This window comes from Macrobrachium rosenbergii, chromosome 58 (assembly GCF_040412425.1).
Source record: "Macrobrachium rosenbergii isolate ZJJX-2024 chromosome 58, ASM4041242v1, whole genome shotgun sequence".
Lineage (NCBI taxonomy): Eukaryota > Metazoa > Arthropoda > Malacostraca > Decapoda > Palaemonidae > Macrobrachium > Macrobrachium rosenbergii.
This window is the reverse complement of record NC_089798.1, coordinates 17,994,343-18,021,951: the sequence shown is the minus strand read 5'-3', so window position 1 is coordinate 18,021,951 and position 27,609 is coordinate 17,994,343. Positions and strand designations below refer to the sequence as shown.

At 33.8% G+C, this 27,609-nt stretch overlaps 1 protein-coding gene across 6 annotated transcripts in view; it reads left to right on the top strand.

The window, feature by feature from the left end:
• The window catches only part of LOC136837154 (lysine-specific demethylase 2A-like), a 255,225-nt gene extending 230,715 nt beyond the window's left edge, over positions 1–24,510 (top strand). For all 6 annotated transcript variants that reach the window (XM_067101814.1, XM_067101812.1, XM_067101816.1 and 3 more), the window contains exon 16: positions 20,140–24,510. In XM_067101814.1, coding sequence (XP_066957915.1) covers positions 20,140–23,625 — 3,486 coding nt within the window. In that variant the 3' untranslated portion in view covers positions 23,626–24,510. The remainder of the gene's footprint in view (positions 1–20,139) is intronic.
• Positions 24,511–27,609: the final 3,099 nt, after the last annotated feature.

Sequence of the window (27,609 nt, the reverse complement as noted above, 5' to 3'; positions counted from 1 at the left end):
GGGTAAAATGGAATATTACCTTGAAAGCAGTGCATTACAGATTATTTTTAGAGAATCCTAAAATAGCAGTTAAATTTTAATGAAGCAGCTTGGTAACATTTGGGTTTTTATTGGCAGTTTTTCTGTTTTGCCAAATTTGGAAAAGTTTCATTAAATTAAAAGAGCCAACCTTTTACTAGACTACACATTGCCATAATTTTGTTAATAGATGAAATAATTAAGGAAGACATTCAAACTTTTGTAACAGATTGGATCATAAACAAAATTGCTTATGGTAATGATGACTGTTAGTGTTCTAAGTAATTTAGGAAAAACATGTTTATAAGCCTGACACTAATTAGATATTGTGATAAAAGAAATAGTTGGTGATTTATTAAAAGTCTGATAACACAGTGAAAGCTGAACCTCGTAGATGGGACTGATCCAGGTTATTTTTATTGAACTACTATTTTGGAACTGTTCAGAAAGTTTTCATGGTATAAATTTACATGATGTACACACTGCTCTAGTGAAGATTGATTTTAAGAAAAAGACTCCTCAAGGTTCTGCGCCTAAAGTAACTCCATACGCTGTACTAAAAGGAAATAACAATATATATATATATATATATATATATATATATATATATATATATATATATATATATATATATATAGTGTGTATATATATATATATATATATATATATATATATATATATATATATATATATATATATATATATATATATATATATATATATATATATATATATATATATATATATATATATATATATATATATATATATATATATTTAAAAACTATTATCAAATGGATATTTAAAAGAAGTTGCGTTGACAAAGTGTGTGTATGTAAGTAGAAGTATTGAAGTGCAATGCATTTTTACTGTTAACATATCTTTGATTTTACACTATCATTTATATGTAGATGGTGGTAATGAATTTCTTAAGATAGCTTTTGGTTGTGTAAAGTCACTTTTAAACTGACAGATTATTAGCCTGGCACTCAAAACAGAAAATTGATGCAATGAAAATATTGAAAGCTGATAATTTATTTTTTATAACAGCAAAGCTTAAAACCATATGTAGTTTTGCTGGTTATATAGTACGGTATTTCATGAAATTGAGGTTTGATTATTTTTGTAGTATAGTAACACATTTTTTATACAACGTTGAAGCAGAAAGCATGAATTTTCAGTATTTGCTTATACAATACAGGCAATCCCCAGTTATCGGCGATCTGGTTTTGCGGCGCTTGTTTAATGACGAAATCGCCGATTTCCACTTATCGATGTCGATAATTGGGTATTGGCGCCAATAACCGAAAATCGCTGATTTTTGGTTATCGTCACACCGTCAGAATGGAACCCCTGCCAATGACCGGGGACTGCCTGTATAGAATATGGTAACAATTGTAAAAACTGTCTCATTTTCATATACAGTAATTGAATTTTTAAGATTCAGAAACTGCAATACCATGTTATGTACAAACTTTTGCAGGACAGTTGCACTGACACCCTAGTTTATTTTCCTCTCCTGTTTTGTCAAACACCCCTAGCCTTTTCAGATTTAGATGATAGCATACGAAGTAGTCACACTCCCAAACATTTAGATTTTGATGTCAGATTATATCCTTAGAAAACTTTTATAAAGCATTTTTGTGTGGTACTTCATGATATCTAGATGGTATTAGAAAACTAAAAAATTCATCTTCCCAGAAAGTATGCAGAGCTGGGTACCGGACAGCACTGCATATGTGTGTTACGGGGTCAAAGGAAAATCATAATTTTTTGCAGCTTTTCCTCAGGATTAATAGTGTAATAAGTGGTATAAGCAGTTATAAACTGTCTTGGAAATGCAGTTATTATAGCTGTTTTTAGGTATGCTACAGAAAAATTCTCCTACCTGAATTTTCAGTAGTATTTGTACAACTAGAAATTTCAACTGCTGCTGCTAACATTAACTCATCATCTTAACTGCTGTTTTTATTTTAGGTGATAATATACCAGCAATCAGCTACAAAAAAGCCAACACAACATCAGTGCTTTGGCATGTAAATAACTTACTGGAAGCAATCTAATATATATTCCAGGCAACTAGCAGTTGGCAAAAATCATGTAAAAGTGCCTAAAATGAGTTTTGCCAAGACACAGATCTCAGTTAAGTAGTATTCCAGAAGGTTCTGCGCTGTATACTTGAAATTTTCAATATCTTTTAGATCTTTTAGTGTTGCCGTACATGTTTGTTCACTTTTTACTAGAATACAAGTTCAAAAATTAATTTAGGGAGATTACCTTATCTTATTTTTTATGAACATTTTTTTTCTGCTCATTAAGACTTCATGGACATCCATTTAAGCCATGAATCCTATTTCTATACTAGTTGTTTAGAGTCCATGAAATATCTATCATAAAAGGTCTTTTTATATACCAACAGGACACCATAGGCATTCATTTATGGAATGAGAGTTTACTTTTACTACTAAAATTGCCCCTTGAAAACAGGAAAGAGCTAAAGATACAGTAATTTAAAATATAATGATGTATCTGTCTGTGTGGTGTCATTTTGTCAGGTCTCGCCATGTTGTACAGTATATGGAATTTTATTCGAATGGTAAAATAATAAGGGAAAAGTAGGGTTTTAAAGGTAAATACCTTATACTGTGAGATACAGACTTTCAAAGTTTTGACTTGCATTTAATGTAACTGTAAAGAAGTAATTTATAAATTATACCTTTTTAGTATTAAAGTAAACCTAATAATTTTTCATATTTAATCCTAAGTGGTGTTCCCTCAGAAACATTATTTTCAGTTGTTAGGCACCTGGTTCCTCCCTTTCTCTTCATGTGGCAGAGTATGTATTCATCTCAAAAGAGAGGGTTTCATAGCTGCCCCAACTCATTTTTCTCAACCTATCCTCTTCATCTTTGTAAAGCTACTGCTTTCTTGCTTCAAGAAAATTTATTGACTGTCTTCTCCATGGCATGATATGAATTTGTTGTAAACTGATAAACGTGGTGAATATGAAGATAATTGTAAACTGATAAACAGGATGAATACGAAGATATGATCATAAGGTATAATAGCCTGTACTGATCTTGTTAATATTCGCTGCACACTGAAACTTACTCATGAAAGCTGCGAGGCATGTTTACTCTCAAAACTTTTGTTTCCATTCATCATAAGTACTGGGGTCTGTTTCTTAATTAGTTGTACTCTATTATTATAATAATATATTGCCTCAACTTACTATTATAATAATATATTGCCTCAACTTACTATTATAATAATATATTGCCTCAACTTACATCACTGGCTCAGGTTCCATGAGTTAAGGTTAGAAAATACCCCATAACTAAAACTAAGACAAATTTTGATAAAGTACTTAATATAGAGATTTGTGAATGTCATACAAACCTGCAGAAATTTAAGAAAATTAAATTTTTTCAGATTTAATAGTTTTTCACCTAGCCAATCCCTTATGCTGCATACGAACCTTTTTTAGATATCAACCTTTTAAAGGCAAATTGTATGAAATAAGACTTGCTGACCATGTTTTCAGAAGTGTGGGTGCTCCCTCCCCCCACAAAAAAAAAAAAAAAAAAACTATTTTGCTAAGATCTTGAGATTTGATATTCAGAATCCCAGGCCATTGACTGTAGATATTATTCATCATAAATTAGTGAATCGTAATTTTGATGGAAATGGCTCCTAATGTAGTTACAGTTATCTACTTGGAAGGTACTTTTATCTTCCTAAGAGGCCATGTAACTTGGCTATCCTAGGATGGTTAATACACAGATTACAGGCCCAAGAAACAAGCTCCCTTGTCAGATTTTATTACAAGAATGTGCTTACAACCTCTAGTAATGAAGTATCATGCAGCTTCTATCTTTTAACCACCCCACCAACCTTTTATTTGAGTGTTTACAGTTCGGCATATGTCATTACAGTATTTTGTATATACAGAGTATTTATAATCAGTCAGTTTTTTGTAGTTTATGGGGAGAAAGTACTTGGTTGCTTCAGTATGGAAGTAATCGGGGAAACTGCAGAGCTTTCCGAGGCAGTAATTTTGAAGAAAAAACTTAAGAGTTGGTGAATTTTTCGTATGGCAAATTTTTCATATGGTACCTCTTTAATTTCTCACAAGACAAAGGACTGGAAAAGTATCATGTGTTTGGAACAAAAACCTTACAGTTTTGCAAAAATTGAAGGATATTGCTGGCCTTTTTTTTTTTTATATATTTTTTCAACCAGTTTTCTTTATTTTCATGGTTGGTTTTAATGGAAAGAATTGGGATACAAATGACCCAAATTCCTCATGCAAAGGTGGAGTTGAAATCCTCAGTCTTTTTGTTACCATATTGGCAAGTTGGCATTATGTTGTTTGTGTTCAGTAGTAGGATAGTTAGAGGTGCAAACAATGTACATAATGTGGAGAGCAAAACTTGTCCTAAAGATTAGGCTTAATTCCTGCCCTATTTAGGAAGAGTTAAATTGGTCAGCCTTGAAATTAAAAAAATTTGTTGTAGATTTTTTTAGGCTTTGAAAAGTGTTTGTATAGGCATAGGTTAAAATATAGATTTTGTCCTTCTTTACTGTAAAAAAAAAATCATGTAAAAAGGTTTACAGTTGATTATGCTTGAAATATTGAGGTTCATTTGCATTAGGACTAATTGTTAGCCTAAATTAGAGATTTTTTATAATAAAAATAGCACTTGAATGATGTGACAAGTGTATGAAAGTACTACAGATTTAATTAAGAAATTGGCATTATTGCTTGTTTTATAGTTAAAAACTAGTACATAATATTTCTTTATAGTTTGTATTATTAGTTGGGACTATCATTGTGATTCCAAGGTGTGTTTAAAAGCACCTGGCACTATTGCTTGGGAAATATGCATGATTTTCATTTCATTTAGGTATTGGAGGTTATGTATGTTGAAATTGTAGGAAAAGCTCTTAGGGTTATATTTATGAAGGAATTGCATATTGCAAGAAAAAAAAATTAAAATTGGATATTTTTCAGCGGATCAAAGGACAGCAGAAGAAAGGCAGGAAGTCCCGCAAAAAGTGTCAATTTGCCTCTTGCGATGTTAATATAAAGACTGGTGATCCTCACTCTATGTGTGTTGAACATGCTTCGTGTACCAAGGAGGGATTGTTTCATCCCTGTGGAATGTGTCTGCCAGCTTTAAGGAAATGGAAACTGAAAAGGGACAAGGAGGTAAATTGGAAGGAAAACTGGTTGAAGTTATATTAGTTTGTATTCTTTCCCTCCCTTCCCTTTAGAGATAGCGATAAGGATGAAAATATATCCATAATGCATGAACCAAGATTTATTTTTTTATACATGGAATCTTGAACCTGGAAAATAAAGTAGTTAGAATTTTGCAGGGTTGTTAGAAAATTTCATGTGATTTTCTTTTCAGTCCTTTGCCTTGATTGAGAATCGTCTGCGACAAATGAAAGAGTTGAAAACGAATCATAATCCACGGGAAATATGGAAGAACAAGAGTGTAAAGGAACAGTGGAAGTTTCCTAATGTATACTTCAGAAAAACCAAAAAAATATATGGTGCCAAGAAACTTAAGAATACACAAAAATATCTCGATGGAGGGGTATAGATTGACTGCCATTCTCCCAAGGGGTATAGAGTGACTGCCATTCTCCCATCCAAAGAAACGATCTCTGGAGAAAGATGCCTTTAATGACTTTTTATTTGCAAAGGATATTTATTAGTACAAGATTTAATAAAAGTTTTGTAATTGATATTAGAAATTTAACTGACAAGGTTTTCCAAGATTAGGTTGGCAAATTTTATCAATATACCTTTTACAATTCAGTTTACTGGTAATTCCTTGATTAAATTAGAAATATAATTCCAATGCACATAAAATTCATCAGTGTGTTGAGGTATCTTGAAATGTGCAAAAACCGAAATTGAGAGTTGTTTTTACATTTCGTTGTGTGAATGCGATTAGGTTATATTACAAAGAAGTAAATATTGCTTTGTCGTTTAAATTATTAATAAAGTAATAAATGAAAGAATTTAGTATGTTTGATGCCTGTTTCCTATTAATACAAGATTAATTTAAGATCTAGGGGGCATGAAATCTTGCACTTTAGTGAATAGATTAATTTGTAAAAATTAATTTTCAATACCATAGCATGCTGGATTCAATCATATGATTGGTACTTGAAGAAAAAAATCATAGTCTAAGTGGTAATTATTTAGCTTAAAATTTGCATGTGGCAGTGTGTAATTGGTTAGCTGCAAAAGAACATCTTAAGTTGTCAAAGTAGGAAAATTACCTTTGGTTGATAATGCACATAGCTAATGAGGTTAAAATCCAAAGATTTAAGTAACTAATTGCATGGTATAGTTATGTAAGATTTTACCCCCCTATTTCTTTATTTCTCAGGAAAAGAAACCAATGCTTTGTTAAAAAATTTTAACTTTCAGAAATGTTGAAAACAGCAGTGAAAAAAAATCATTATTAAATGTTTTCACCAGATTTTCCCTTTATAGTATTTGACATGAAATGATTCCCCTCTGTTCTTAAGTCTTATCCATTTTTCGTTTAAATTTCCGTCTGATTTGTCTTCACATGTATCATTCCTCTTAATTCCTGCTGGTCTTAATTCTTTTTACTCATAGTCATGTAAATGGATGACTGCGCATTCCTATTCCCTCATCACATGCTCAAGCCATCTCAGTCTTTCAGAGCTCTCTTTTTCCACCTTGCAACACATCATCTCAGCAGTGTACAACTGAGCATATTTTGTGTGCTTTCCCAGTTTTAAATGTACAACAGTTATTAAGTCATGGAAAACTATTCTTTAAAGAAATTTCTCTAAAGCAATTTCAACATTTTCAGTTCAACAAATTGTAAAATTAAGACACTTATTAAATATGATTTCATACATTTATTAGAAGATACTCTTCTAATAAATGTGTGCCGGCCTCATGCAACTGAAGAATGTTTAATATTTTGCACCTAAAATTCCAAGCCAGTTCATCACCAATTCCTACTGTAAATGCCAAAAATTTCAAGCCAAATTACATAACAAAATTAATTTGCTTCGGACATCCCTGATTATTCGCATTATGGTCATTTCAACATAATTCACTTCACAGCAATATCCCAGTGTTTTGATGACATTAAATTTCACAACCCTGGAAGACTTGCCCTCAGCTGCTGAGCTAACAAATTGTTGTTAGAACCTTTTTTTATAGGTGCATTTATTTCTCACAGGGTTTAATTTTTGCCATATTGGTTTTATAAAAATCTGCTAATTCCTCTAGCAGCAATTATTAGTTTTTTTTTTTTTTCTTGAATAAATGATTGGGATAAGACATTTTTATAATCTTTTCTTCAACATAGGTATGCTACATAGTTTATGATATTCTTTTCTATATACAATGAACAAGGTTTGTTTTAAGAGAATCCAACATCTGCTAGTATATGTGATTCAACAAAAAAAGAAGTTTCTTTACATTATGACTCGCCTTTGAGGATTTAATATTTCTAAAATAGCCTCTTGCTTCTCTAGAGTCAGGTAAAATAATGTATGGTAAAGATTTTTTTACTTACTTTCCTGAGCTTAAGCCAATTTAACAGCCTGGGAGTGAAAGAAGCACAAACTGAAGTTTTTGAATACCAGAACAAGATAACAAATAAGGCACATTTATTGAGTACATCTTTGCAAAGTAAAAAACAAGCACTTTGGGAAAATGTGTGCAACATTAGGGGTAAGTTTTAATCATCAAAGGCACAGGAATATGGAAGGATAAAGTTTTACTAGCATTAAAGGAAACAAACAGTCAATGACTTTGCTCTCTTTTAGATGAACTACTGCAATACAGAGAGATACAGGTCACATTATTTTGACAAATGAAAACACTGGTTGGCAATACCCATTATGGCACATCATATTTGAAAACTATAAAGTAGATTACTGGGTCACGATCTCTGTGTAAGAGTAGTTACCTCACTTAACGTAAAACACCACACTTTTTTTTATTCAAGTAATTTTCTACAAATCCAAAAAACTGATTTAGTTCAGTCTAAGAAAAATGCAAAAAAAAGTGACCGCAAAATTAAACCCATATATAGTATTTCATTTTCCTCTCTTCTGTTCAATAAGATTTTATGATGAGCTGAAAGACCCTTAAATGAATTGGATTATGGAAAGTTCTGCACTTGAAACTATGATGGAGGTAGACAGCAAGCCTCTCCACCATAAAGCTGTAGTACCTGGCGTGGACAAGCAAATGGAAACATCATGTGAAACCTTGCCCTTAGTGCTGGGTCTGATCTTGACAGAATGACTAATTTTAGAGCACTAAAGGTGTGTTGTTAACAGCTGCCTTTCTACAGGCAACAATATCCCCCCCCCCTTGTATGCCCCCTCTCTCTCTCTCTCTCTCTCTCTCTCTCTCTCTCTCTCTCTCTCTCTCTCTCTCTCTCTCTCTCTCTCTCTCTCTCTCTCTCTCTCCCAGACAGAGGGGACCCTCCTAAGCTAAGTCTACTTTTTTTTATATGAATGTTAGCACACAACTTTGATTCTGGCAAACCTTTGATTCTTCCTTTGGATTTTTCCAGTCACAGATATTGCAATAACAATAAAACCTTTTGAGCAACACAAACAACAACAACAAAAACTAAACTCAAGATTCTTAAAACAGTACACAAGTGAAAATCACCGAGACTTCAAAACTACCTGTTAAATAGACATTAAACAATTGAAATGACACTTAAATAAAACAAATCATTGTTGGTAAAAGCAAATGCCAAAAATCACTCAGACTGGGGTTATCTTGCCATAAAATATATTGATAAAATAGGTATACTATTGTGCAAGATTGTAAAACCTGTCATATTCCAAGTAAGAAAAAAAATAAACCTCTCGTAAAGCAGCAAAAATAAAATCTGAAAGTTAAAAATTTTAGGTCAAAATACAGAAGTAGACTAAGTACAGTACCTACACAATTGTATATCACCAGATTTTCCAGTAAATGGAATATAACAAATGAAATTATATAATCTGTGCTGTTTTGATGGCAATGGAACAAATTGACATTTCTTAAAATCACATGGGATTTCTTCATCAGCAGACGTCACACTTTGGTCATGCAACATAGTACAGTAGATAGCTTTGAATTAAATGTGGTGATCTATGTGATCATTTTCCGATTTTACTTTCAATTCTACAAAATAATTCCAATAAACATCTCATTAAAATGTCAAAAAATGACTGGGGAAGTATACCTGTATCATACACAACAAATCCCTCAATTTGAATATCCAAGACTTACATGACGATGAAACTATTAATTTTCTTGTATTAGAAAACGTGTTAAAATTGCTGCAGATAAAGCCATATCCTATTCTAAGTCCCATCTTATGAACAATGTACATTTTTTGTTTGATACTCTCGAAATTAATTTAAAAAAAAACCACTGGAAGATTATTAGACAATCTATACAGAAGGTTCAACACATTAATGAATCACAAAAAAAACCATTGGAAGATTATTAGACAATCTATACAGAAGGTTCAACACATTAATGAATCACAACCCTTATAAGTTTTGATTGACGAATTATAATATTTATGGCTTAAGGGCAATTGCTGAAACTTATTGGAACAATCTTTATGAATAGGAAAGTTACAAAAAAAGGATTAAAATATTAAAAGAAATATACAAGAAACTTTGCAAAGTTTTAGAAAAGAAGTTCAACAAGTAAGAATAATACTGTACTGTATTAATGGAAACAGTGTCAGACATCTCCATCAATACTCCCATACAAATAGTATGACAAAAGTTCAGGAACATAACAGGGACATTTTTCAAATCACCAAGACACCTTGAAAGAGGAGCACATTCTGGTTCACTACACCAGGTATGCTGATGAGAGGCAGATGTACCATCTAGATGGTAAAACCATGACTGAAATTTTAGGAGACTACATTGATGTTGGCCCTGTTTGGAGTTTTTTGAAGGCTTGTGGTTTTTATGAAAATATCTTATAATTTTATACAGATATGTCTTTTTTATCTTATGGCAGTTTTAATTCCATTAGAAATTAAATCTCTTCAATTTTACCTTTTTTAACATTGACCTTTAGAATGTCTATTATTAACCCATTATTTATATCATTTCCATTTTCATTCACTGAATGACCCAATGGGTCCCAGTGCTTGGCTTTATGCCCAAATCACATATTCCATTCAAAGACACCATATATTAATAAAATTTCAACAAGATTCTTGATCCACATAAAATAAGCAACATATTAGGAGAAAATTTTTCAAACATAAGTTGCTACAAAACCCTAGATGAATATTTGCCTAAAATATAAACTATAACTGAATCAAACCCACTAAATTTTGAATGATAGAAGATACAGTATTACAATGTAAATTTAATAAGAAAATATTAGATTATGCAGAGATAGTATTGTTTGGAAATTATCAAACATCTAGCACCACCAGGCGAGTTGTAAATTTTAAAATTTTATAATCATTTGTGGCTATGATATATTCTCTGAGGAATGTCATAATACCATAACTACTTCACTCTCCAAACTAGGGCAAGACCCAAGTATTGTAAACAGTTACAGACTAATTTCCCCTATAAGTTGCTTCTGCAAGTTCGTAGAGAAAATGGTAGATGCGCGATTCATATGGTACATACATATTGACACCTACCCAGTTTGGTTATTTGCACCCTCTTTACACTATCAATAAGTGGCATCAGTTGTAAACCGTCAGTCTTGACCCAGATATAATATTTACACGGACATTTTTGCTATGCACTACACAATGTCAAACACAAGACATGCTGAGCATATCAATAATGCTATAGTAAAATACATGGATCTCATTATGTAGGTTTCCAACTCCATGGAAAAGACCACAGCAATATTCTTTTAAGAATCCAGTGGAAAAAATGAGATTTACTCAAAGATTAGAGATTATCACTCACCCATAAGTCAAACAGCAATGTTGTTAGGCTAAATCTTTTAACACATACCTAAGCTGGGAAGCCCATATAGTTTACATATAAAAGCCAATTGCAAAAACACATTTAAGTTTATTAGGAAATTACCTCACACAAATTGGCCCCATAGGGAGTTGGTGGTGTTAGTGAGCCTCATGTGGTGCACTGTAGGCATTACCAAAGGTGGTTTGCAAGTGTCCCTTTGACCCCTTGCTGCACTTACTTTCTAGCATTTTACTTTGCCTCCATTCACACTTCCTTTCTTCCATCTTGCTGTTCAATCATTCCTCCAACTATTTTCACTTTCTTAAATGCTGACTGGGAAGCTGACACATCCATCTTTACAATGCTCTACAGAGGAACTCATCTGTCTTAAATTATAGATGTCAACTACACAGTTCAGCCTCTGATACCAGCTTTGAAAAGTCTGGATTTAGTTTATAATGACAGACTCAGAATATGCACTGGAGCTTTTAATTCTTAACCAAACTCTTCTATCCAAGTTGAAAGTAGCAAACCCCCTCTAATACTTCATCATGAATTGGTGATAATGAGTAATGCTGTGAAAATACAAGTGATACACCAAAAAAAAAATTTTATCACAACTTTTCAACAATCAGAGCCAAAGACTACAGTACTTGAATCAATAAATATTAGTTTAAATTTTCCTCCAATACCTCCTTGGGCAATCCACAAGAGATGAGCTTGTGCACACTTGAAATATTTATCCAAAAACTATGCATATACAGTACTGCACATCATATACAACATGCATTACAGTAAGACATAAAGAACAAAACATACCAGTTTTCTTTGACTACAATACGCCAGTTTCTACAGCAGAATTATGTGCAGTAGGAATGGCCATTAAAATTATTAAAGATATTCTATCACAGAAAATGAACTTTTAGCAACTATTAGTGCTATAGAAACCCTTCAAAATTATGATCCAAAAATACCCACGCACAACATAGCAAATTTTCACTTCACAAATTATGTGAAGGTATTAAAAAAGTAGAAATATGTTGAATTCCTGCTCATGTTGGCATTATAGAAAATGAAGGTGCCAATTGCCGCCGTGTTAATTTTCCCAAAACCTTAAGGGTAGAAAAAAATCATCCAGGCACCCTTTTGCTCCTTCAAAGCAGCACAAGAGACCTTGAACTATATATTTTTAGATATGTGGTCCAAAATTTGAAAACTAGAAATGATCCAATAGCACAGTAGAGAAAACTTTCTAACATTTTGGGTGTTTTTATCACATTCAAATGCCTGTTGGTTTAAATACCTTTGGGCAATTAAATGCTGCACAGCTGCTGTCAACACTGGCAAAACACAATGGGTCGTCATGTCTCTTTCTGTTTTCTTTTGGATTTTTTTATTTTTTTATTGCTTTTGCATGGGTAGGTTCTCTGAGTGTTAAGCATTGGACCCTGAAGTTTTTCATTTAGCTTGAGGAATGCAATGATTTTTAGTGTATATATACTGTTCTTTTCCATAAATGCAAGGTATAGTGATATTTATATTACTGTAAGCATTTAGACCAAAGAAAAACATGAAGCATAACTGAAACGTAGTCCATTCAAGTGGCCATGTCTTCAAGCACAACCTTGAAAGAGAGTAGTAGTGTACCCAATGTAAGTTCATCCTAAAAACAATCTTCAGCAGTTCACAAATCAAGGCAAACCATGTAGATCTAACAAGAGGCAAATACTGTACTGTATTATGCACAGTGAATATATTGTGGGTAAGCTATAGTTTGTCAAATGGTCTGTCCCTTCTGCTTTTAAAAAATGATATACAGTAAAGGTAAAATCTTTTTAAACTGCTCTGCAGCTGCAGCATCCTCAAATTGATCCTAATTTAAAGTAGTTCTCCTTCTGTATGTCATCCATTGATAGACTGTTACACCCTAACTTTGTCTGTGTTATGTTTCTGATACTCCAGATTTGAAAGCATGTATTAGTATTGGCATTTCTGCCCCTCTGCAGGGTAGTCCAAAAAGGAGGGAACATTTGTATGCATCCTTTTCTGATAATGTCCCTCCAAGTCACAAGGCATATTGGATCTTTGACTCACTGGACTGTAGATTATTTAACCCTAAGTTGTTCACACTTTGACAATGTAACCATCAAAGAGAACAAAGAACTCATTGCTCGAGTCACCAAACCTGTTTTCAAATGACATGTTCCTCTTCCTTTTCTGTCAGTGACCTTTTCAACAGTTTTTCATTTAAGTAGCATGCCTAAGTTGGCAAGGCTTAGGAGCAGATTCCTGAGTGGTGGAGGTACTGAGGGAGGGGTATATGATTCTCTTCTAGTGAAGTACTCCTGTAGCAGTCAGTCATACCATGTTGAAGACACCACTTCTTGTATGATAAGTTTAGTTACGCAAAATTGGACCAGTACTTGGATAGCTACAAAAGATGCTGTCATTAAGTGTACTTTATTAAAAATTTATTAATGTAATCCAATAATAAATTAAGTTTGTTTTAGGATGAATTGACTAAGCTCATTAATTAAAAGATATATTTTTTTAGCTATAAATGCATTTTATGCAAAATGGTGTGTAACAGGTCTTCAGTAATATTTACAGAAGTGTGGTTCCTGCCTAATAATAAATAAGAAATATTTTGGAACCTGTAAAAATTATACTTTTATGTAACAAATAGAGAAAATAAAGCTATGGCAGATGCTTCCCTGGCATTAGGCTAGGCCAGGACTAGGTTACCTTAATGATGGTAGTATACAAAATTAAGTCAACTATGTAACCAACCTCAACAAATTCATAGTTTGATATGCTTTATTTTCAATACCATAGTTTCTCAGTCCCAAACCCTGTGCTTTTGACCTAAGCAAGGCATCGCAGCTATTCATGAGGATACTCACAGGTGTCTAGGTGGTGCCACTTTTGGGAGTCAGAATTTCCTCTTTACATGGATCTTTTGGACCAGAAGTTTGATACTCATCCTTGCTAAGAAGCTGGGAATGTGTTAATGAATATTCACATTCAATCCTCATTCCATACCAGGTGATGCCTATCTGGAAATGAAGATATTTTAATTATTTTTGGCCTTTTCCATCTGAGAAACAAGTAGACTCACCTCTTATGATTCTTATAGTTTCTTTCCTCAGAGGCCTTTCCAACAAAGGAATCATTGTATCTTCTAGGACATGTCCTCCCTGGAGAAGTTTAACCCACCTTTCCAATTGAGAATGAGATCAATTCTGTTCCATTGGAAGGACTGAAGTTCAGGTCTTTATCCCATACACTCTCTCAGATAAAATTCCATCAGTTTTCAGAGAATCCAAGTTGGTGGAAGATCAGACTGCTACTTCTGACAGATATCCCACTAGAGTGAGGAGCCCAGACTTGACATTATGCTCAGATGCTTTGGAAGTAGGATAGAGCACCATTCTAAGGAACCTAGTTATTTCATTTTTTTAGTCAGAAGGATAGGGCTTCCAAATAAGCCGTCTAGAACAATTGTCTCTGCAAACAGATTTAGTCTCTGGTATGACAATAGCAAACTTATCTGGCAATATAATGACCCTCTTGTACCTTAAGAAGCAGGGGAAGGCCAACTTCCTGCTGAAGAACATTGAATTCTGTTGGGCAGAGTCAAAGAATATACTTTTGATACAACAGTTTGTTCCAAGTAAGAACAATGTTTTGGCAAATCAAATGAGCAGGGAGGACCAGATCTTACTGATGGAACAGTTACTACACCCACAAGTATGTCAGAACCTGTGGAAACTGTAGGGTTTGCCAGCATCAAAATGTTTGCGTACAGCCAGAACAAACAGCTAATCTATTGCTCTCTCAGCCAAGACCCCTCAAGCTTGGACAGTGGATGCAATGCTAAGTGGCTGGTCTAATCTAGAATTGGGCATTTCTTCACTTTGCTCTTCTGAGGCAAGTCCTACAGAGGTTCTAAACTCCGGGAATAAAATACTGACCATCGTAGCTCCATGGTGGCCACAGGGAGAATGGTTACCAGACCTAATGTCTTTGGAGATAGATCAGCCTCAGTTCCTACCTTGAAGGCCAGATCTACTCAAGCAACAACACAAGATTTCAAAAAACCTCTCATGCTTGAACAAACCACCTGTAGACTCTCAACCATATCCTACAAGCATGAAGATTTTTTGAGCCCATTTCATAAACCTCTACTTAATCTGGAGAGAAACAACTAATACAGGCAGTCCCCAGGCTGTCGTTCCGAGTTTATGTCACTTTTCAAATATATTCATAAAAAAATTGGTTCCAGGTTACAATAGATGTTTCAAGGTTACATTGTCATCTTACGCCATGACAGAACAGTAAAAGTACATACAGCTAAAATATAATGTCAAAATTTGGAGGTTTTTGGATGCACACCACATCAGAATGCACGTAAAATACTGTACAGTACACCCAGAGGATTAAAAGTAAGGCTTTCATCACTTTGTTTCTCATTTTTATACATTTTCTTGCAACATTCCGGGTTACGTAATTTTCTGGGTTACAGCGCGGCATCAGAACAGAACCCTCGACATAACATGGGGGCTGCCTAACTACAAACAAGGCTACCCTTACTAGAATCAGTGTTAGCCTAGAGGAATTTCCTGCTTCCTTACCTCTTATGTCACCATTAATAAATATTTTCTGGTTTGTTAGATATTTTAAGCTTTCTGCTGCTGATATATTAGGTTACAGGTCAGTATTATCTCTGTGTAATCTTTTTAACATTGATATCTCTAACAATAAGGACATTAAGAAGTCCTTAGATCATTTAAAATAGAACAGCCTAATCCACGTATGAGAGAGTTGGTATGAATTTATATGTCCTTCCAGGTTTTCTAATGAGACAACCTTTGAAACCCTTACAAGAAGCCCCTTTATAGGATTTGACATCTAAATTCCTTTCTTTCTTACTACTAACCAGGGTGAGCACTTCTAGAGTTGCAACCCTTTTCCAGTACAGTTGGCTTTTTGGAAGGTGATGCAGTTCTTCCTTTATAACTCATTTGATTTCTTTTATATGCCATGCAAAAATGAATTCTCATTACTTCCAGGCAAAAATGAAAAGAAAAATATTTCCTTCCTCATTCTGTTAAATCTCAAATCTGACTTAGTGAGTGGGGAATGAAGAAAAGTATACCTTAGTTTTACCAGACCACTGAGCTGATTAACAGCTCTCCTAGGGCTGGCCCGAAGGATTAGACTTATTTAACGTGGCTAAGAACCAACTGGTTACTTAGCAACAGGACCTACAGCTTATTGTGGAATCCGAACCACATTATAGCGAGAAATTAATATCTATCACCAGAAATAAATTCCTCTAACTCTTCATTAGCCGGCCGGAGAGTCGAACTCGGGCCTAACGAGTGCAAGGCCACAACTGTACAGACTCGCCCAAGGAAGAGCCGGGGAATGAAGAGGAGGCCCTCTTTTATGTCTAGTTAGATCTCTTAAGATCTAAATATGCAAAGGTAAACCTATATAGAGAAATCTGAACTATTTAGTGTACAATGTTAGGACTCTTGAATATTCATGTATTTAAATACACATTGTTCTATGTTCTTTAGTTTTTTAAGCTCATAGTAACTAGGATGAGTCCTTTCTAACTCTTCTGTATGGAGAAATCTGCATAATTTATTCTACAATATTAGGACTGAATATTCCTGTCTAAGTATGCCATGTTCTGTTGTATGTTCTTTAGTTTTTCAAGCTCATAGTGACTTGACAAGTCCTTTATACCTCTTCTCAATGTGAAAGCACATGGAGTATGAACTGTGGCTGTCTTGGATTTTATTAGGTATATGTTGTTAGAAGACTTCAATACAGCACAATTGAGATGCAATTCCATTTTTGCATCTATGTAAAACATGAAATTGTTGTACATTATGTCTAAAGACAGTAGTTGATTCTGGGACTACCTGGCTTGGATGAAATAGTTTTCTCCTCTCTTATTTTAAACATCTTCGTAATCAGTTATGTGGAGTATGAAGATGCACATGGTATATATATAGGAGATGACCTGTTGTTATATAGGTATTTTTAGTTTAACTGGTCTATCGTGACTTAGTGGGACATGATCTTTGAAATGAGATCACCAGCCTTGCTTTACTTTAAAAGAAATGCCTCTGTAATAGTGCCTCTGATTATATGGCATACCCTACGATGTCCATTATCCCTGATGTCAATCTTCAACTGGAGGCAGAGATTGCTAGCAGGATTACCTGCATCAGCCAAGAGTCACTCTCAGTTTACTTTTAAAACCTATAATTTTTCTATAGACTGGGTTTACTGGACTTAGCCAAGTGCTTCACTATCTCACCATCCTTATCGATGTGGTAGTCAGCTTTATGAATGTTGTGTAAGTTTCACAGAAATAATACCATTTTTCATACAGAAAATTATTACTGTATTTCTATACCCACCTAACATTCTTAGCCTCCCTTCAACCCAGTGGGCTGAAAACTAACTGAGGCATAGAAAAAATGAGTTGCTCTTCCATTACCTACCAGAGGGAAGGTACACAGGAAGATGATGTACTCTGATACACCCAGTACAACCTGTCTTTTCCTTCATTATAGCTATGTGAATATTAGGTATGCATAGAAATAAGAAAATTTAATAAGATTACAGTATTATCTTAGTGCATCATTTACAAAATATAATAAACTTATAACAACCATTACACCATTTTGTGACTTAAGTGCACACAACTGTGGGATTCAAGATGATATGGCAAAGAAGAAGAACTTTTAATAAATAATAACTTCAGCTGACATCTCTCTATGCTTCATTCAAAAAGCAGACTAAATAAATTTCAGTGGTAAAATTTATATCGCTGTTTATAATTTAAAGTTCATTTGCAAAATAAATTATTTTATATCCAGTTAGGGAATTCCATTCCAGACTGTAATACAAATAAAGCAAATTGGAAAAAATATATTTCAGTCCCTAAATAGATACTATTATATTTTGTAAGAGACCATAACGAACACCATGAAAAATATCGTAAATTTCATTAGCAGTGCCATGGACAGTTGTATGTACAGTATACCATGGTCTTTGCTTATTAATCACATAAAGAAAGTCTTATGAAGGTCTGGAGAATAATCAGTGCTAATTCATCATCACAACAAAGAACTGGCCATAAATTGGATCACTTAACCCTCTGAGGATTTTGGGGGTAGGTCAAAATCTCTCTCTGCCAGAACACTTGCAATTCATAGAGCAAATATGCTTAGCAATAATTTTCTTTTATCACTCTGTGTAACATTATGCTTCATTTTACATTAATAAGCTTGGTGTCATTTTAAAGCTAAAGAGCTGAACTTCATCATTATATGGTTAATACTTTGAGACTATAATGATAATTTTAATTGTCTCCATTTTTCAAGCTCTGACATTCTGATGACAATTCTAGTTATCACAAAAAGATATTTTTGTTTACTAAATTTGCCATAAATCATAAAAGAAAGTAACATCATCATAAAAACAAAATTTCAACATGGCGCATACGGATACTTGTCATGGAGACCAAGTACATATTCTGATTTATGACACATTTTTACAAAGTGCCATGAACTGTTGTTCTGTGCAGTGAACTAACACCACTCAAGTTTTATTTAAATTTTTTTTTTATGAGGTCTGTGGTATATGTGGCTCGAATACTAATGAATTTCATATCGTTGGAAAGGCAATTAATCATACTGTACTTTTACACTGTACAAATATTGTAAGAGATTGTAAGAGGTGTCAAAGAAACGAGCAGGTAAAAGTTACTGCTACTTTATTACAGATCCAGGCAGTTTATATAGCGGCCGACTGGCGCCGGACCGCGGAAGACAATGATATTGACTGTGACCTGAGGTCAAAACAATTAACAATAATATGCAGTGAACGAGTACAATTTACAATACAAAACATACAGAATTTCAATATGGATACAGTCTTGATGCCTGTGAATGAAGAAACATATGATACATAATGTGTGACATTTGTACAAATACGTATAAAGTTAAAATGGTAGAAAATGCGTGACCTGGCACGTTTTAGTCGTGACTAATTGAGTGTGAAGAAAATGGGAAGTCACCAAAGAAAACTTGCTCAGCGGAGACTTAATTAATGACGCCTACGAAACACTTCGCTGGCGTCGATGTGGTGACTTTACAATATAAACAGAAATTGGATATGTTTTTTTCCAATTTATTGTGAATTTTTTATGAGTAACTAAAATGTTTCTCATTACATCTAACTTGTACTTGTGATATTGATGTTTACTTTTCAATTTTCGGCATTTTTAAACCTATCATGATAAAATTCAATCTTTAGCTTTACAGTGACACCAGATTCATTAAAGTTACTCAGTGATCAGAGGAAATTATTGCTAAGCATTTTTGCTAGTCAGTGAAGGGTGAGTATTCTGGTAGAGGCAGATTTTGACCCACCACCATCCTCAAAGGGTAAAAAGTACAAAGCAAAAAAAAAAAAACATTATGAGTACGACTTAGCTGCAATGAAGAATTTGTTACTTTTTAAAAACAAATACGCAATAAATTGAAAAAAGTTAGTGTATAGCAATTTCTGTTTAAACTGTACGGTAAACAGATGATAAATTCATTACTATTTGAGCTATGTATGATACCACAAAGCACATTAAACAAATGTATAACATACTTTAGTAGCATAAGTTTGCCAAGTGGAATAACGGCCATAAATCAGAATACCTGTACTATATAGTATAGCAGTCTCCATAACAAGTATCCATACACGCTATACTCAAATTTCATTGTTATGGCACTTTTTTTTTTTTTATAAAGCATGGCACATTTATATAAAAAAAATCTTTCTATCAAAACTAAAGTCATCATCTGAGTCTCAAGAGGTTAAAAACTGGATGATGACTACTATCATCTTCAGAATCTCAAAGGGTTAAAGGAAAGACTTCATAATCTCTAACAGACGTGCCCTCCTAAATTTAACAATATCAAAACATTGAAACTATTATATAATTGTTTATCAACAAAGTTATGCAGCATTTGTAACAGTTCATTACAAATACAATAGTTGGGGGTGGTAATAGTTTTTTCTCTTTAAATCAGTCCTCTTCATAAAAGTTTTTCATTGCAGGCAAATGCTATGGTAGACACTGCACCTCCTCATATGCCAACATGGGAAGAACTACAAGCAAGAGTTAGCAGACCCTTAGTACGTCCAATGTGGGTTGTCAGACCAAATCCACCTCCCCCACCAGATGAAGAGGAAGATGATGATGATGACGATGAAGATAGTGGAAGTGATGGTGAAAGTCGTCCAGCAACACGTGAGCCTCTGCCACCTCCCATGAATCGTTCAGTAATGCTTCCAGTATTTCATCATCTGTCTGTGAAAGACTTGAAGGTTGTAATGCAGGTTTGCAGAGCTTGGTCACAATGGGCTATACATCCAACACTTTGGAAAACTATAAGGTTAAATCATAAGAAAATCCATGCCAATCACTTGATGGGCATAGTTCGTCGACAGCCCAACTGCTTGGATTTGAGCTGGTCCAAATTAACTAAGGAGCAGTTGTCATGGCTCTTAGCGCGCCTGCCGCAGCTTCAAGAATTGCATTTAGAGGGTCAGAGTTGGCAAGTGATATCATGCCTTACTTCTCCTTACTGTCCTCCACTTTCAGTACTCAACATATCTTACTGTGAGGGCTTAAATGATGCAACTTTAAATGCTATGCTTTCTCCTCCCCGTAGTCATCGTCCGGGTCATCGTGACACAACTACAAGGTTGAGGCAACTCACAAATTTGCGTTTATCAGGAACACAGGTTGGGGATGAAGGTGTGCGATCAATAGTTCGGTCTTTACCTTTTCTGAGTACCCTTAACTTGAGTAGCTGCCTCCACATTACAGAACTGACAGCAGCTTTATTGGCTCATCCCTCAAGCGTGGTCAGTCATTCCTTGTCTTCATTGGATTTGAGAGGCTGTCATCGATTAGCACCAACTTGCTTACCTTCTCTTAAATGTTTGCCTTTATTAGCAAAACTGGCTCTCCACCCTTGCTCTAGGATTCCTTTTAAGGCAATTCAAGTATGGGGTAAACATCATGGTTACTCTGTAACAGAGGAGGAAACCCTAACAAGAATCCCCCCACCACCACCTGATCCAACAGATGATCCTATGTCAGATTCTGACATCTCTTCTTTCTCTAATCCCCCTTCACCCACTACCTCAGAGTCCAAGCAGATTCAAGAGAAAGCAAAAACTAGTACAGAAAATGAAGAACTTGAAAATAAAGATAAAAATGTTGTTGAAGATAGCAAGAGAAATCAGAACAGTGTTATAGATTCCAAAACAAAATGTGATATATCAGCAAAGAAATCAGATGATGAATCTTTAAAAACTAGCACAGGAGATACTTCTAATAATGATAAAGTGTCTGAAAATGCAAAAGATGACAGTACAGAAAGAGCAAAGTGCATTAATATACCAGTTGTTTCTAATAAAAGCACTGAAAGTAAGAAACCTGAAGTAAATGCTAATTTGACTGGCAGTTTGAGAGTTTCAACAAGGAGACAAAGTCGACTACATGAATGTGACAGTGATTCAGCCAGTGATATAAATGCTGAGAAAATGCCAATTGACCCAAATGTTAAAAAGGTCCAGTCAGAGGTTAAAAATGAAAGGAACAGTAATTCCTCAGAACAAAGTAGTAAAAGAATTAAGGCATCTTTGATTGAACAGCCCAGTATTTCAAAAAGCAGTGCTTCACAAGATAAATATAAAGAAAAATCAGAACCCAAACAGTCTCCACCTTTATTACAAGATATCAAAGATAATAAACCATGTATAACAGACAAAAATGAATCAGTTCATTCTCACACAAATGAAGATGAGAATCTGAGATCTCAACAACAATGCATAAAAAGTGAACCTACTATTAAGGAAGAAACTGAAAACACTGTAACTAGTCAACAGGGGAAAAACACTAAAATACCTTCTTTAACTAAATCTGAAAAAACACCTCCCGAGAATACAGGAAAAAATGAAAATTCTTATAAAGATGGGAAAAAAGAAGAATTGTTATCACAGAGTAATACAAAGGATAATGATAGTGATCCCAAGAGTGCGTGTGAAATTAAAGGTAATGCAGCTGCTTCTGATAAAGTCAACAAGAAGAGTTCGTCAGGTGAACTGACAGGGTCAAAGGTTGCAACAAATTCAAAAGACAAACTTAAAGACAGTGAGTTTTTGCAGGAAAATTCTAAAAAGGAAATAGTTTCAGACTCCAAACAAACTTCCCCTGGAGATACATTGTCTACAACAGGTTCCCAAAAGTGTGCAGCTAACTCTTCTGATCTGCCTATCAAAAAAGGGGGTGTTTCCATTCAAGATTCTAATTGTAGGAAAACAGATACACCAGACAGTGATAAAAAGAAACAAAATGATAAAAAGGTAACTCAAGTTTCAAAAAGTTCAGATTCTCCAATGAATCAAAAAAATGTTATTGTAACATCTGTTGAAGTACATCATGCTGAGAATTATGATAGTACACAAAGTTGTGAGAGTAGTGCGAAAAGACCAGAAAGAAGGCTCAGCATAAGAAGATCTAAGGATGAACCAGACTTAAAAACAGAGGAGAAACAAGAGAAAAAAGAAAGGATAACTACAGATTCCTTGAAAGAGAAGCGTAGAGACTCCAAAAGCAGGGAGGAAGAAATGAACAGGATAACAGTAGAAGATTCTCATGATAAAGAGTCAAAGGCTCTGAAAAAAAGAATGGATGATAAAGAAAGGAAAGCAAATACCAACAAAAAAGGTACTTTTAAACCCAACTACCAAACATCTGGTAAGGTCAAGCAGGAAAAGGATATTATTACAAGGTCTACAAAACGTTTGAAGAGTGAGAAAGAGGTAGAAGACAAACACGGTGAACAGATAAAAGAAGAAAATTCACCAAAGACTCCAGATAAATCTGTAGATATGCGTAAGATTGGCAGAAAAAGCAAAGATTCTTCGGACGATAAAGAGGAGTTATCAACTGATGACAGTGGCAAAAAGGACATAAAATCACCTAAACCTGTAAGTGCAAGGAAAGACAAGGATTCAGTAACAGGAAGACCAATGGATAAGAAAGATGATGATAAAATTATGCGGAGAAATCGAAGTGATGCTGAAGAGTATATGTCAAAACTAAGACGGAAGTCACACGACAGTGACAGCCCTGGTGATGTTCCATCTACAGACACACCAAAAAAAGAAGAAAATGTAGATGAGAAAATCAGATCAAGAAGAAGATCACTTAGAGATGATGATTACACCAGAGGTGGGCCAGAAAAGAAATTAAAAGATGATGCCAAAGAGGAAAAGAAAACAGATACAAAGGAGCCTGGTTCAAGAAGTGGCAAAAATAATGGTGAATCAGAAAATGTGGTAAAGCAAACTAAACGGAAAAGTGAAGACACTGATGAAAGTGAAACAAGTAAAAAGGTGAAAGAAGACACAGATGAAGGCAGTAAGTGTGTTAAAAAACCCCCTGAGACAATGCGTGAAAGATCAGGCAGTAGGGAAAGACCTGAGAGAGCCCACAGATCTCCTAGGAGGCTCTCTATGTGTCAGTAAAACAAAATTGAGTGTCTTTGGCTCTAAATATGATTCCAATATACTCTTGATTCAGGGGTAAATTTGATGTCATCAGGTAAGTAGTATGGTTGCTCACACAACTTCTGGTGTTAAACAAAAATTTTAACTTAGTTTGAAATTCTTGTCAATAGTAGTACTGTAATATTATGATAAAAATTTTATAAGTTTTCTACTTGTGAACTGTATTTTATGACAAAAACTTTTCAGTTTAATGCAAGCTTTAACTAAATTTAAATGTTCTTGTATATGTTGAAAGTTGATAGTATGTTATATATATTAAACTTTACCGAACTGTAAAATATAAAAAAATACACTTAAGCTAGGTAAGCATCAGCTAGAAGCTTTTGCTTCCTATACTTTGACAAGTACAAATTTCAAAATATTTAATATTCTTAGGTATATAGCAGTTAGTTTCAAGAATTCATGCCTGCCGTACATTATATCCCCATCTTTAGAAATGCACTTAAAAATCAGCCCAAGTTAGCATGGTTTTTATTTTATTTCCTTTAGTTTATTTATTACACTGATGAAAGAAACATCAGTGACTGCTTAAATTTATATACTGCATTATAATATAAGAAATCTGTTTTTACACTTAAGATTTGTAATTTCCATCTTGTAATTTTAGACCCATTCTTCGTTATATTTGATTCTCAGTAGGCTTTTTTTTTTTAATATTTATGGATCAAATGGTATACAACCATCAAATGTTAAAAAATGGTACTGTAACACTCACCTGGTTTGGTTTACTCATCCAACACTGTCTAAACTAGAAATTATTTGGAGCTGATACTATTGATAACACTAATTTTCCAAATTTACATTCCTAGATGAGGCTTCTATTAAAAGGTGTTCATGAATATCTTTCCAGTTTTCAGTATCCTTTTACCATTCTCATGAGTCTATCCCCTAATAATGTTTGCCTACATTTTATATAAGATTTATACAGCATGCAATAAAGTAGTTCAGCAAGGTCAGAAAACAAAGTTGACTGACCACAATTCAATTACTAAGTTAATTTGCACTATTTTTCTACTGTATTTTCTCTTCAGATGTCAAATAAAAAAGAAAATGATGGTAAATCCCAACATGATGACTACTCTCATTTAATTTTTCAGTCACTACCCGAGTCATTGAATGTAATTGGACCTGAAACAAAAGTCCATTTGGGTAACATACAACTAGCATCAGATTATACAGGTTGACCATCACTAATCCACCAATCATTAATCTGGTTCCTTCACTTATCTGGCAATCATTAATCCGGTTCCATCAATAATCCGGCACCAATTACAGCTAGCGCAATTTCAAATTTTCCAGGTCACTGCAACAACCTACTGCTACTGTTTGTTGGCACTACTTGTGTAGGTATGTATGAACCCTATGCATAGAATTGTGTTTATCTTTTGGGTTTTAAAAAAAATTAAGAAATGCAGTATAAATATAAATGAGAATAGCATAAAATATAAATAAATAGTTAAATCATAAGTGTAACAACACAAAATAAAACAACCTGTAGGAAGTTCTCTGATGCCAGCAAATGAGTTTGTGTGTTCGTACATACCCTAACACACAATTGTGTTTATCTTTTGGGTTTTATTTGTGTTCGTACATACCCTAACACACAATTGTGTTTATCTTTTGGGTTTTAAAAATAAAAAATGAGAAAATACAGTAAAAATATAAATGAGAATAGCATATAATATAAATTTTAAAAAATTATAAGCATAACAACACAAAACAAAAGAAGCTGTAGGAAGTTCTCCAACACCAGAGAATGAGTTTGTGTTTGTACATAACTACTTACACGATTGCATTTACCTTTTGGGTCGTAAAATGATAAATGAGAAAATGGAGTAAAAACAAAAATGAGAATAACATAAAATATAAATTTATAAAATCATAAGCATAATAACATGAACGAAAACAAGCTGTAGGAAGTTATATGACACCAAAGAATGAGTTTGTGCGCTTGTACATACCTATGCACACGATTGCATTTATCTTGTGGGACATAATAAAAAAGTAAGAAAATGCGGTAAAAATACAAATGAGAATATTGTAAAATATCAAATTAAAAAATTCATTAAGCACAACACCATGAACCAAAACAAGCTGTAACAAGTTCTCTGATGCCAGAGAATGAGTTAGTGAGTTCGTACGTACCCTACGCACATGATTGCATTTATCTTTTGGGTTGTAAAAATAAAAAATGAGAAAATGCAGTAAAAATAAAAATGAGAATAGCATAAAATGACACATTTTAAATCAATTTGTATTTTTCATAACTAACAAACATTCGAACTTAACATAAGGATAAATTCTCTGGCGCTAGCTGGAGTCCGGTTAAAAACAGCACAAGGAATTGGTGGCAACAGGCGTCAGCCAACAGGGGAGAAGGAGGACGCTACCTGACCATATCAGTTTTCTTCCAGTCCAGGAGAGAGGTCATATACGTTATGACCAAGGGTTTGTTAACCCTTAAACGCCGAGCCTCTATTTACAAAAACGTCTCCCGTATGCCGGCAGCGTTCGGTGAGTTAGCGCCGAAGCGGAAAAAAAGTTTTTTTCAAAAAATCACAGCACGCTTAGTTTTTAAGATTAAGAGTTCATTTTTGGCTCCTTTTTTGGTCATTGCCTGAAGTTTAGTATGCAACCATCAGAAATGAAAAAAAATATCATTATCATATATATATATTGGAATAAATGACAGCGAAAAAAAAACTCTTATATAATTGTATACAAATCGCGCTGTAAGCACAACGGTTAAAGCTAATGAGTTCATTTTTTTAGTTGTATTGTACACTAAATTGCGATGATTTTGGTATTGAACAAATTGTAAAACGATCAAAGCAACACAGAGAAAATATTATCACAAAATGATGCATGAATTCATAATCGCATGGACGTAAAAAAATGTTTTTTCAAAAATTCACCATAAATCGAAATATTGTGCTAGAGACTTCCTGTTTGTTGAAAAATGAAGCTAATTGATTGAATATTACTAGACTGTAAGTGTTTTAGCTTACAATTGCAGTTTTCGACCATTTCGGTCAAGTTAAAGTTGACCAAAAGTTGAATTTTTTCTATTTATCGTGATTTATATGAAAATATTTCAAAACTGATAAAAGCTACAACCATGAGTTATTTTCTGTTGTATTGTACATGAAATTGCGCACATTTCCATATATAAAACTTTATGTAACGACTAATATAAAATAGTGCAAATATTACGACAACGAGACGAAAGAATTTCTGAGATGTTCGGCCGAGTTACCGCGCAGACGTAAGGAAAATTTTTTTTTTTCAAAAATTCACCATAAATCAAAATATTGTGCTAGAGACTTCCAATTTATTGCAAAATGAAGGTAAACGATTGAATATTACTAGAATGTAAGAGTTTTAGCTTACAATTGCGTTTTTACCATTTAAATCGAGTTAAAGTTGACCGAAGGTTGAAATTTTGGCAGTTATCGTGATTTATGTGAAAATATTTCAAAACTGATAATAGCTACAACCATGAGCTATCTTCTGTTGTATTCTACATGAAATTGCGCACATTTTCATATAAAAGTTTATGTAACGACTAATGTAAAACGATGCAAACATTACGACAACATGACAAAAGAATTTCTGAGATGTTCGGCCGAGTTACATGGCGCAGACGTAAGGAAAAAAGTTTTTTTTCAGAAATTCACCATAAATCGAAATATTGTGCTAGAGACTTCCAGTTTGTTGCAAAATGAAGGTACATGATCGAATATTACTAGAATGTAAGAGTTTTAGCTTATAATTGCTTTTTTTGACCATTTCGGTTGAGTTAAAGTTGACCGAAGCTTGAAATTTTGGCAGTTATCGTGATTTATATGAAAATATTTCAAAACTGATAAAAGCTACAACCATGAGTTATTTTCTGTTGTATTCTACATTAAATTGCGCACATTTCCATATATAAAACTTTAT